The following is a 12,195-nucleotide window of genomic DNA, read 5'->3' on the forward strand; positions in this document are numbered from 1 at the left end:
GCAGCTGGTACCCAGAGCCTGCGGAAATCACTCAAAAGAGCCAGTTCTAGGCCTGCTGACCCTGCCTCACCCATTCCTTCTGGGGAAACCATAGCAAAGGCTTTTGCCCGCAGGTCCTCCCCCTCCTTCCACCTCATGCCCCACCCCCCACCCCCACCCCCTGCTTCTCAGGGTGATCCCCTGTGGCATCCATGCCCTCTCCTCTTGGGAACTATGAGGAGTGCATTATCTATTCAATGGCAACTGTTCCCAGTTCTATCGTATTATATCTCACATTTTCTTTCTTTTTTAAACTATTTATTTATTTACTCTTGACTGTGCTGGGTCTTCCCTGCTGTGCGTGGGCTGTTCCCCAGTTGCAGCGAGCGGGAGGCCGCCAGTTGCGGGGCCCAGGCTTCCCGTGGCAGTGGTCTCTCCTGCGGAGCACGGGCTCCCGGGCGCTCAGACTTCAGTAGCTGAGGCTCCTGAACCCCAGAGCGCAGGCTCAGCTGTGGCGGTGCCCGGGTTCAGCTGCTCTGCGGCACGGGGGAGCTTCTGGGATCAGGAATCAAACCCGTGTCTCCCGCTTTGGCAAGCGGATTCTTTACCACTGAGCCATCAGGGAAGCCCCACGCTTTTTTTTTTTTTTTAACACAATATATTTCAGAATGGGAACTCACGACTCAGTATCGGTTGGTAGAAAAGGGGCTGGGAGTTTTCTCTGAGCTTGAGTCACAGGGGCTGGAGAGTTTTTCTGTTGCTTTGCTGGCCACCACGGTCCCAGCAGTTCTGAAGATGCAGACCCACTGTGACAGACGGGCTGGGACCAGCTCTGTAGGATCGCCTTCCCTGGAGAGCTTGGAGGGGGTCTGGCCAGGGAAGGCTGAGCTCACTGCAGACCCAGAGGCCACAGAGGACCGTATGGGAACTTCGAGGCTTGTCTAGAATTTCTCTATCTTCTCCAGGTAGGTTTGGTCCGGGAGCAGCACCTCCACGGTGTAGCTGACGTGCTTGGGGTAGATCAGGCTGTAGGTGTTGTCAAACCTCAGGACGTCTGTGTTGATGGGACAGACATTCAGAGAGGATGCCCTCCTGGGACCTCTCCCTCCTGTGCTGGGTGCCACTGCCACACCTGAGAGCCGGGAGCCAGGGCTCCCTACCTGGTGGGACCTGATGCACGGCAATGCACCTGCCTCCCACCCCCAGGTCCAGGAGGAGCCATTCCCTGCCAACACTCACAGACGCCGGCTTCCGTGCAGGTGAGGCTCCCGTCCTCAGGCACCATGTGGGCGTTGTAGCGCTGGCTGGCCAGCACCTCCATCATCTCCCCGGCCCGCTGCCGCTCCCCCATCTTGGTCTTCAGGAAAACCCCGAAGCCGATGTCCCCTCCGTCCGACGCGAACTGCCACCTGCAGGGGACAGGGCCCCGCTGACCGCCCCCTGCCTGGGCTCCAGGCCCCTCCCGACTGTGCCCAGGTGTGTGTGTGGGGGGGCGCTGTGCCTACCTGAGCACGCAGCCCGGGAACAGGATCTCGTTGTCCACCTGCAGGGAGGAGCCTCGGCCCACGGTCGCCTGGTGGTCGTACTTCACCCTCACGTGGTTGTGCAGGTAGTAATGCGGGGGCACGTCGCCCCCGTAGTTGATCTGTGGGCGGGAGTGGTGAGCGGGCACCGCCCCCCGGCACCCCCCTCCCTCCCCGTCCTCCGGGCACCAGACCTTGGTCAGGCACTTGGGGTTGCCATCAGGGTCGGTCATGGTCCCCCCGAACTCCACAGGCAGCTGGTCGGGACTGATGAACTTCAGCAACTCTTGCTTCCAGTTGCCTGTGGAGACAAAAGTGGGGCTCTGTGGGGGGGGGTCAGGGGCTCAAGAGAGGGCAGTGGGGCCAAGCCCAGGGCCGTCCTGTGCCATCTGACAGCCTCCCCCTACCTCCCACATACTCTCAGTGCCTCCAGGACAGAAGCCAAGAAGATCTAGGTCCACAGTGTCTGTGTGACCAGTTTCTGCCCCTTCAGCCCTGGTACCCACCCCTGTCTGTCCAGGTGTTAGTCCATGAGGCACCTTTTTGGTTTTTTTTGACCACACCGCGTAGTTTGTGGGATCTTAGTTCCCTGACCAGGGATCGAACCCGGGACCTCTGCAATAAAAGCGCTGAGTCTAACCATTGGACCACCATCTTTGCACGGACTCAGATCAGTGTCTCCTGGAGCATGAGGCTGGGCACAGGTGTCTACCCTGAGCTTCCCTTTCCCTCGGAGACTGAACTCAGCCTTCCAATCCGCCCCTGCCCTCAGCTCCTGCAGCTCCAGCACCCTTAGCACTGGGGGGGCAGAGTGTATCAGCCCCCCTCTCCCAATGCTGCTCTGAGAAGCCAAGGCTGGTCCACAAAGGAATGAGAGCATTATGGGAACGAAGTAGGAGGAAGCAGACGTGAACGCCCAACATACCCTGGGGTCAGTGTGGACATAGAATAAAGGGACTCCCGGAGCATTCTCCTTTAAGGGAAAAGGACTCTTCATTTCTAGGGCATTATTTTATGGAAAACAATTAGGGATGCATACAAAGATTCATCTATAAGCATCTTTACTCCTAACTCTTCCCTTATGGTTAAAAAAAAAATTACCAACAACCTAAATTTTGGACTTTACCAAAACAGAATAAAGTTTATCACATGGTATGTGAAAAAGGCAGGTTGTAAAAGCATATAACATGGTGTGAACCCATTTTTAAAAGTGAATTTCTTTGAAAAGACAGTGCATGTTAATAATAGTTCCTTGAGTGGCAGGATTTACTCCTTTCTATATTCTATATTTTTCTTAATTTCCAAATTTTATCAGTTATGTAATTTGGAAAACCTGCGTCTTATTCTCCCCATTTTATGGGGCGGGGTGGGTTGGGGGAGGAGCTGAGGAACCTGAGACCCAGACAGAGCCGGTGACTCAGCCCACTTTGAGCTCACAGGGGCGCTAGCTGTAAAGAATCTGCCTGCCAGTCCAGAGCTGGGGGCCCTCACTTGTGCTGCCACCGGGGGTCTCGCAGAGCCCTCCTGGCCCCTCTGGGCCTCAACAGTTGCTGCCTAAGGGAGTGGGTCCCCCAGAGCAGCTGCGTCCCCGAGCCTGGTGCCCTCGTGCTGGGGAGCCCTCAGGGCTGTGGAGGCCGCCCTCAGCTCAGGGTCCAAGCTGCAGAGCAGCTGCCCACTCACCTCCAAGGATCACCACCTTCCTGCGTGTCTCCTCAGTGATGTACGGCTTGATCAGGTTGAAGGCCACCGGGAAGAGCCTGGGGGCTGAGACAGGCACCGTTTCACGGTTTCCGGGGGTCTCCTTTCCCTGCCGGGTGGCCTCCATGTCCCCTGCACCGCCCCCACCCCCACTTATGCATATGCGGAACTGGTTCACTCACCTTTCACAACAATTAAATTCTTCAGAATCTCAGGGTAGTTTGCCTCAAGTGCCGAGAGAAACTGTAGGGTCAAACTCAGGTCAATGCACAAGATGCAGGTGCCTAAATGCCGCCCCCCCCCTTAAGGCCCCTGAGGCCTCTCCAGACACCCCAAAAGCCACCCAGACAAGAGGAATTCCCGCTGTCCGGTTGGTTGGGTCCCCGTCACAGACCGCCCCCTCCCGCCCTGAAGCCACTAGTGCAAATTCTTGACAGATTTCCAGGGGATGACCCCACCCACTGCAGACCAGGAAGGTCCCCCTCAGTCAGGTCTCTGGAAGGCTCCTCCCCATGTGGCTTCGGGCACAAAACGCTTCCAGCATATAAGAAACATTCAAAGTTGCAAGGCATGGCTTTTTCTTTCTTTTTTCTTAATTGGAATATAATTTACATACCATAAACTTCACCCTTTAAAAGTGTAGAGTTCAGCGGCTTCAGTGTATTCACCAAGTTGTTCAACCATCACCACTGTCTAGTTCCAGAATATTCTCACCACGCCAGAAGAAACCCCATTCCAGTTAGCAGTCACCCCATTCCCCACTCCCTGCAGCCCTGGTTAATTACCAGCGTGCTTTCTGCCTCATGGATTTACCTAATCTGGATATTTCATATCAACGGAATATATGTGGCCTTTCGTGTCTGGTGTTCTCAATTTAGTACATTTTCATGGTGGTTCTTTTTCTTTTTTTTGACCTTGTCACATAGCTTATGGGATTAGTTTCCTGACCAGGGATTGAACCTATGCTCCTTGCACTGGAAACATGGAATCTTAACCACTGGACCGCTGGGCAAGTCCCTCATGGTGGTTCTTGAAATGTTAAAATTTTTAGGTTCTCTGCTATCCTGTATTGAGCAGAAAGAAAAGGCAGGCTGGCTGCCCCGGTGGGGGCAGGGGGCGGGGAGTGGGGGGGAGGCAGATTTTATCAGGGTCTCCCTTCCCTCCTCAGGGCCCTGGAAGATGACTTGCTCCCAGCCCCCTCCCAGTTAAGAGAGGGGTGAGCAGGGAGGGAGTATAAGAGAGGAAGGGACACCCATGGGGACCCTGACCGGCCTGGGGACCAGGCCCTGTTGCTGTGACCTCCTGGACGTGAGGTGGTGATACTGGGGTGATGACTGCGACTTGGCACAGCCCTAAAAGACTTCGGGTTTGAAAGGATCCCTGCAGGGTCTTCCCCAGTGGTCCGGTGAGCAAGAATCGACCTTCCACCGGAGGGAGCGTGGGTTGGACCCCTGGTCAGGGAACTAAGATCCCCCCTACTGCAGAGCAACTAAGGCCACAGCCTCAACTAGAGAGAAGTCTGTGTGCCACAAAGAAGATCTGACAGCCAAAATAAATAAATATGTAAATATCAAAGAAAAAAAGGAGCCTCAAAACTATGGTTAGAGTTAGAGAACCTCCCCCACATACAGCCCACACCAGCAAACGAGGGGCAGAGTCCCAGGCAAGGGGACACCGCCCTGGGTGGGGCTCCCTCACCTCCTGGATAAGCTCCACTCCTGGCTTCCACAGATGCCTCAGGCTTAGCCCCTCGAAATCAAAAACAGTCGAGATTTTCTCCACTTTCCTCCCCAACTGCAAGGGAATGCTGAGAGGTGAGACCCCCGGGAGGGTCGGTGCCCCCCACAGCCCACAGGAGGTGGGCCTGGGCCCAGCTTATCCTGGTTCCACTTGGCGGGGAGGTTTCATGCCAGGAAGCCAGGTGCAGGGAGACAGGACCGTCCCGAGGGGCGCCCTCCCCTCGTCTGCCCCTGGGAAGGCAGGTCGCCCGATCTGTGTCCACTCCGAGGTGCTGGGAGGAGCCGAGGAGCTGGGGGAGGCAGTGGTGGGTGCCCAGTGCTGGGGGCTGCCTTGGAGGAGGCCAGATTTCGGCGGCCCAGGGGTCTGGGAGGGGCCCTGGGACCCCCACCTCCTGGCTCTGCTGCTCACAGTCTCGCAGGAGCAGCTCCAGGCTCCGGAAGTTGAATCTGAGTATCTCTTGTTTGGAGACGGAGAGGAGGAGGCCCTTGAGATCCAGGCCTCTGATGATGCGGTACCAGACGGGGCTGCCCTCCCTGTCGTGGCCGCAGAAGCCACTGGGTTCATACAGCCTGACCACCTGGATGCACGAGACAGCGGGGCCGGGTGGTGGGGGGCGGGCTCAACGGAGAGCCGCGGCCTGGGGCCGGCAGGGCACCGGGGGCTCACCTCTGAGGGCTGCCACGCGAGGATGTTGTCCAGATCTTGTTGCTTCCGGAACTTCATGTGCTAGAGACACGGGGTGGAGGGGGCAGCTGAAGACCCCTCCTGAGCCAAAGGGTCTGCAGGGACCCAGGGACGCCAGGCCAGGCCCCACTGCCCGCAACCACTGAGGGCCTGCCAGGGCATCCCGGGCTCCACAGACCCAGAACTGAGGGTGGGGATGCCAGGGGGACGGAGGAGATGGGGTCTGACACGGATGAGGAAGGAGAGACTCAGAAAGGCGCACGTGAAGCCCGCATCCGTGGCTGCCTCTCCCCAAGCCCTCCCTCCTGGTCCCCAGGCCCCAGTCCCCACTCGGCTTCCCAGGGAGCCCCACAAGCAAGGTCAGACTAACCCTAACCCTAACCCCAGCTTCCAGCCACCCTTAATCAAAAACCTAGACCCCAGGTGGCCTGCTCGGTCCCCGGGCATGGGCCTGGGCCACCCACTCAGCCGCATCTCTCCCCTTTCTCTCTAGGGCATGACCTCCCGTGTGCCCGGGTTACTCCAGCTCACCCGCACCGCAGGGCCTTTGCACAGCTCTGCCCTCTGTCTCCAGTTGTCACATGGCTGCCTCCTTTTGGGCATTCATGCCGGAGCCATCACATCACCCTTTGGCAAGGAAGGCCTTCCTGCCCTCCCTCACTTCCTTCCACCTTACTGTTGCAATTTCCACTCTCAGGAATTGCCTTGTTTACTTATCTGGTTTCTTTTCACTCTCTTTCCACCACTGCACTCTCCCCAGTAGGAGAACAAGCGAGGCTCAACTTTGAGGCGCAATAAATGGTCGTTGCAAGAAAGGAAGGAAGAAAGTAAAGAGGAAACGAAAGAAGGAAGAAGAATGGAAAGAAGAAAAGACAGGGAATTCCCTGGCAGTCCAGTGGTTAGGAGTCTGGGCTTTCATGGCTGAAGGCCTAGGTTCAACCCCTGGTCCGGGAGCTAAGATGCCACAAAGGACAGGAAACAGGGCCGGGGGAGGTGTGGCCCTCACCTTCCGCAGCATGTCCTCTGATTTCTTCAGGTCAAAGTTCCGAGCTGCGAGGAGGAGATAGGGTGGTGGTTGTGGACTCCTGGGGGCAGTGAGTCCCAGCTTGGGCCCCTCGGTGGGTTATGGGCCTCTGGGTTACTGTCCACTCGGAGGTGCTGGGAGGAGTCGAGGAGCTCAGGGAAGAAGGTTCTGGGTGCCCAGTGCTGGGGGCTGCCTTGGAAGGGTTGGGCTGTGGCTGGGAGGGCCCCCTGGCCCCCTCACCTCCTGCCTCCCTGATACCCTGGGCTGATGGCAGCGGGTGTGCCCCGGGGCGGGCCTTGGTGGCGATAGGGAGAGAAGGAAAGCACGGCCCAGGAGGTAGCTAGGAAGAGAAGGTGTCCAGAGAAATAGCACGTGGAGTCCCTGCCATGCCCATGGCCACTGCCAGGGCCTTGGAAACCCTGTGATGCCCAGGGTTCTTTTCCTAATGCTCCAAAAACATGAAGCGATCAGACCCTCCATATCTGGTGGAATCACAGAGCCAGGAATTATGTAAATCAAGAGCTACTTCCCCTCTCAAACGTCATTGAGGATGCCAATGAATTTTTGTTTATTTAGGTTATATCTGTTGATACTTACTTGATTAGAAATTAAAATTGTACACAGAAACTGTGTACACAGATAATACATACTTGCGGTTGCTTACAATGCCTGTGATTTGGAGCAACTTGTGACACAAGAGAAACCTCGTATGCCCTTGACCTTCATCCTGTGTTACCGTCCATCCTCACCTCGGAGCCAGCGGAGGAGGAAGTAGTCATCAGCGCTGGGCAGGACGGCCAGGACATCCTGCATGTTCTCCCGGAACTGAGGGCAGAGCGGGGAGAGACCCGGGTGGGCCGGGCTCCGCAGTGCCCCACGGCCGCAGGGGACGGGCTGGGGCCTGCAGGCCTGCGGAGCCCGCCTGCCCTCAGGAAACAGGGGGGCCCACCCGTGCTGGGGCAGCCAAGGCCTGGGTCAAGTCACAACAGTTCCTTTCCTCCCTTTGGGAAATGGGACAATAATGATGAACCAGTTGCCCAAAGAGGATGAAGTGTAGATTGTTTTTGTTTTTGTTTTTTATTTTGGCTGCACCATGTGGCTCGTGGGATCGTAGTTCCCAACCAGGGATTGAACCCAGGCCCTCAGTAGTGAGATTGCAGAGTCCTAACCTCTGGACTGCCAGGGAATTCTCTGAAATGTGGAATAAATGAAATTTGTAGGCCTCACTCTTCCCTTACACCCATGCGGGCAGGGTGGGTCCTCTTCAGGGCCCAGCTCTCCACCTTCAGGGAGCCCCCAGGTCAACTCAGGTGGGAGGGTAAGTGACATGGATTCTAGGCTCAGAGAGGCTGAGTAATTTGCCCAGTGTCACAGAGCAAGAGGCAAATCATGTATCTGATCCAGGGCCCATCATCCAGGCCTGAACAAGGGGTGACTCCACCCAGCCTGAGAAGACCCTCTGCAGACAGGCCCCAGGAGGGGTTGGGGCAGTTTTGCTGGGCCCCAGCCCGCTCCAGGGGCTGAGGGTGCTGCTTCTGTGTGAATGTCGCTGACTATGAGACGCAGCCGGCTTTCAGGACTCACGCATCTGGACCAGGACTCAGCAGCCCCAGTGCCGTCGGCCTGAGTCACTCCCCTCTTCCTGCATTTCAGTCTCCTTTGACCCCAAATAGGAGGGTCAAAGAATCAGCTCTGGGCCCCACAGCCCCAAATGAGCTGATTGTCTTTGTCCTCAGAAACACAAGGAAGGGATTTCCCTCGTGGTCCAGTGGACAAGACTCCAAGCTCCAACGCAGGGGACCTGGGTTTGGTCCCTGGTCAGAGAACGAGATCCCACATCCCGCAACAAGACCGAGCATGCCACAACTAAGAACCAACGCAGCCAAATAAACAAAGGTTTTTGGTCTTTTTTTTAACACATATTTAAAGAAAGAAAGAAGCACAAGGGAGTGTTTGGCCCTGAGCTGATCACGTGATTCATCCGTGATACGGCTAGTACATCTGTTCCCACACCAAGGGAGGAATCTGAGGTTCACTCGACCTGTTCTGCCAAGATCTGGACCCAGTTCTGTTTGGTTTGTTTGTTTCAGCCGAGCCACAGGATTTGTGGAGTCCTAGTTTCTGGACCAGGGATCTAACTCTGGCCCTTGGTGGTGAAAGCAGAGTCCCAACCATAGGACGGCCAGAGAGGTCCCTGGACCTAATTCTTGACCCCAGTTGTCTTGTAAGAGGACTTATACTCCCAGCCTAGATGGAATGTGCCCTCTTTCAGGTGTAGAATTCTTCGAAGGCAGGATTCAGGACCTCCCTCCATGCTACTGAGGTGAGCGACTGTGCCTGGAGCCCTCACTTGCCAGGTTCAACCACAAGTGAAAGACCCTAATGAGCTAGAAGGGAGAACGCATGCCAGCTCCTGCATCCCCCAGGTCATAGCTAAGGCTGGGACCTGCCACCCAGCGGCACTCACCTGTGGGGCCCAACAGAGTGACCACTAATGTTAGAAACGTGGCCAGTCTAAATCAAGATCTGCCGTGAGTATGAGACACACGCAGGATTCTGAAGACTTAGTACCGAAAAAAAATCTCAGCGATTCTTTTTATGTTGAATACATGTTGCAACGATAACAACTTGGCTCTATCGGGTTAAATCTATTATAGGGAATTCCCCGGCAGTCCAGTGGTTGGGACATGGCTTTCACTGCCGAGGCCCAGGCCCAGTTCCTGGTCCAGCAACTAAGATCCAGCAATCCGGCCAAAAGTAAATAAGCAACATATATTATCAAAATTGATTTCACTTGTTTCTTCTCCCTTTTTTAATGTGGCTGTTAGAAACTTTGAAGTGACATGGGTGGCCTGCATTTGTGGTTCACGTTACATTTCTATTGGACAGCACTAATGTAGACACTGGTCTCCAAGACCCTCAGAATTGGGAAGAGACCTGGGGCTACAGAGCTCAGAGGGACCTCAGGGGCCTTGGGGGCCCCCTCTCCTGGGGCAGAATGAGAAACTGAGGCCCGTGTAGGACTCTCCCCTCCCCCACCCCCTGCCACACTCACCTGGGCCAGCGCCCTCTCCTGCGAGGGGCTCAAGTCACCTACTTGCCCACTCATGCTGCCCACAGCGGTGTGGGGTCGGGCTCCCTGGTCCTGGGTGTGGGCCCCACTCTGTGTCTCCCTCAGGCCCTCCCGTCTTCTGCGAGCTGGGAGCCCCACCCATGCCTACCCCTGCCCAGAAGCCCCGCCCCTTCCAGCCAGGCCTGTCCTCTCTTCCTGGTTGAGGTCATTCCTTGCTGGGTGCCTTAGGGCGCTGACCCTTGACCTGATCGGCCTGGATTCACATCCTCCTCTGTGAAACAAGGATAGCCACACAGCATGTTGAAAGGTGACACCCCCTGTCGTTACACACAGGGGCTGCTCTCCACCCTGCCTCCTGGCCCCCACCCCCGGCTCCTGTGTTCCCAGAGGGAGCCTCCTTGGGCCACGAAGGCCCACCACTCACCCCCGACAGAGGTCTGGAACCTCACTGTGTGTCCCAGTTGTCGGGAGCAACTGCCCATGATTCATCACAGCCTTGAGGGCATGAGGCTTCAGGGGTGAGGAGAGAACTTCCCAGGCCCAGATCCAGCAGGTGGATGTGTCACCTGGAGCTGGGTCACACCTGGCCTCTGGTGAGGGGCGACAGGGGACTCTCTGCTAGTCAGCTGCCCCAGCTCTGGACCAGAAGAAAGCCAGAGCCCAAAACCAGGACACAGGGGGCTCGAGTGTGCATGGGGCCTGCACGCAGTAGGTACAGTGTACACAGTAGGTGCTCAATAAGAGCTTGTCAAAGAAGTGATGGTAAGGGAAGCTGGAAGGGGCCGCCTCTCCTTTTCCGGTTCTTATATGGGTCTCTGGTGCCTGTAGGTGCCAAGGGACACCCCCTCTTCAGACTCCCTGCCTCAACTTGCCCCCTGACTGGGCCCCGCCCCAGGGTCATGTGAGTTCTCTGCTAATGAAATCGCCCCTGCACTCGTGTGTCTTGGCTAATGTGTTATCCTCCGCGGGGATAAGGAACCAGGTCAGTTAGGACAGGTGTGAAGTAGGCCCACAAGGGGAAAATAGCTCCTTCTCTTCCCGCTGCCCTATTTTCACTCCCTCTTTTTCACCTTCTCCCTCCCTCCCTCCTTTCTTCTTTCTTCTCTTATTTCCCATTTTTCTCCCTATTTTCCTTTTTCTCGACCATGCAGCCTGCAGGATCTTAGTCCCCCTAAGATTTGCACCCACACCCCTGCCATGGAAGCGTGGAATCCTAGCCACTGGACCCTTTCCTCTGTCTTTCAACATTTATTATGAGCTGACTGTATGCCAGGCACTGGCCTGGCCACCGGAGGCTGACTGTGTCCATAACACCCAGGCCCTGGCCTGGAGGGGCCTCGAAGACAAGCAGATCCACGGCTCTGACCCTGGGCTAGCAGAGTTGAGATGTGCGGCCTGGAGGCCCTGAACCAGCCTCAGGGCTGGGTTGTCAGAGAACGGTGCCCAGAGAGAGAAGGCAGAGCGTGCTTTGAAAACACGTAACAGTGTGAGGCCTGCAAAGGGAAGGGGGAACAGCATGTGCGAAGCCCCAGAGGCACGCGGCTGCCTGATTTCTCTTGAAGGGGATGCAGTGACCACGGTAGGGGGAGGGACTCGGAGCAGAGGACGGTCTCTGGCTACAGGTGAGGGTGGCTCTTAGGGGTGAGCCTGAGGAAGGAGGGGCCAAGGTGAGGAGCAGAGTCCTGACCCAGGAGAGTGTGTTAGTGTCCTGGGGCTGCCTTAATAAAGTCCCAACAGACTGGGTGGCTTCAAACAACAGGAGTTTATTCTTTCACAGATCTGGAGGCTAGAAGTCTGAAATCGAGGTGCCACGTTCCCTCTGAAACTCTGGGAGAATCCTTCATTGCCTCTTAGCTTCTGGAGGTGGCCGTCACCCTTGGCGTTCCTAGGTTGGTAGCTGCATCACGCCAACCTCTGCCTGGCTTCGCGTGGCGCTGTCCGTGTGCGTCCGTGTGTGTTCACATGACACCTCCACGTCTCATCAGGACACCAGCCATATTGGATTAGGGTCCACACCGAGGACCTCGTCTTCGCTTGATTATATGTACAAAGACCCTATTTCCAAATGCCAGTCATAGGGAACTGAGAGGTAGGACTTCAGCATATCTTTTCAGGGGATACAGTTCAACCGGTAACAGAGAGGAACAAGTAGTTTCACTGAATTTCCCCTGGGGGCAGCCTCGATCTCTGCCCTGGCTTTCACGTGTCTGGCCTACGGAGGCCTGGTCACCCGGGGCGATCCCAGCCCCCACTGGCCGGGAATGGCAGAACCTGCCAAGACTCAACTTGGTACCATGGCGCCCTCTGCTGTCCAGGTGCAGCGAGAGCCGTCGGGTCCTGAAGGCGCCCCCGCCGCCGCAGAGCCTCTTGGAGCCCTCCTACTTTTTCCGCGGTGGGAGAGCCCTCAGTCCTGAGGCTGAGGTGGCCAACTGGAATGGCGCTGAAGGTCTGGAGGCTGCGAGCACCAGCGTGGC

General features: G+C 56.5%; 1 protein-coding gene across 3 annotated transcripts; it reads right to left on the reverse strand.

The window, feature by feature from the left end:
* Positions 1 to 204: 204 nt before the first annotated feature.
* LOC110146323 (putative SEC14-like protein 6) lies at positions 205 to 9,849 on the reverse strand. Of its 3 annotated transcripts, XM_020907093.2 has the most exons (12): positions 9,704 to 9,849; positions 7,398 to 7,473; positions 6,631 to 6,674; positions 5,607 to 5,666; positions 5,329 to 5,517; positions 4,899 to 4,994; positions 3,383 to 3,443; positions 3,183 to 3,266; positions 1,697 to 1,803; positions 1,485 to 1,624; positions 1,219 to 1,388; positions 205 to 1,033 (listed from the first exon to the last, which is right to left on the reverse strand). In XM_020907093.2, the coding sequence occupies exons 1-12, from the start codon at positions 9,755 to 9,757 to the stop codon at positions 921 to 923; spliced, it is 1,194 nt and encodes a 397-aa protein (XP_020762752.2). In that variant the 5' UTR covers positions 9,758 to 9,849; the 3' UTR covers positions 205 to 920. The 3 variants fall into 3 exon arrangements, with proteins under 3 accessions (XP_020762752.2, XP_070331669.1, XP_070331670.1); XM_070475568.1 differs by lacking the exon at positions 4,899 to 4,994; XM_070475569.1 differs by lacking the exons at positions 6,631 to 6,674; positions 7,398 to 7,473; positions 9,704 to 9,849 and adding an exon at positions 6,156 to 6,607.
* Positions 9,850 to 12,195: the final 2,346 nt, after the last annotated feature.

The sequence above is a fragment of the Odocoileus virginianus genome, chromosome 12, assembly GCF_023699985.2.
Source record: "Odocoileus virginianus isolate 20LAN1187 ecotype Illinois chromosome 12, Ovbor_1.2, whole genome shotgun sequence".
NCBI lineage: Eukaryota > Metazoa > Chordata > Mammalia > Artiodactyla > Cervidae > Odocoileus > Odocoileus virginianus.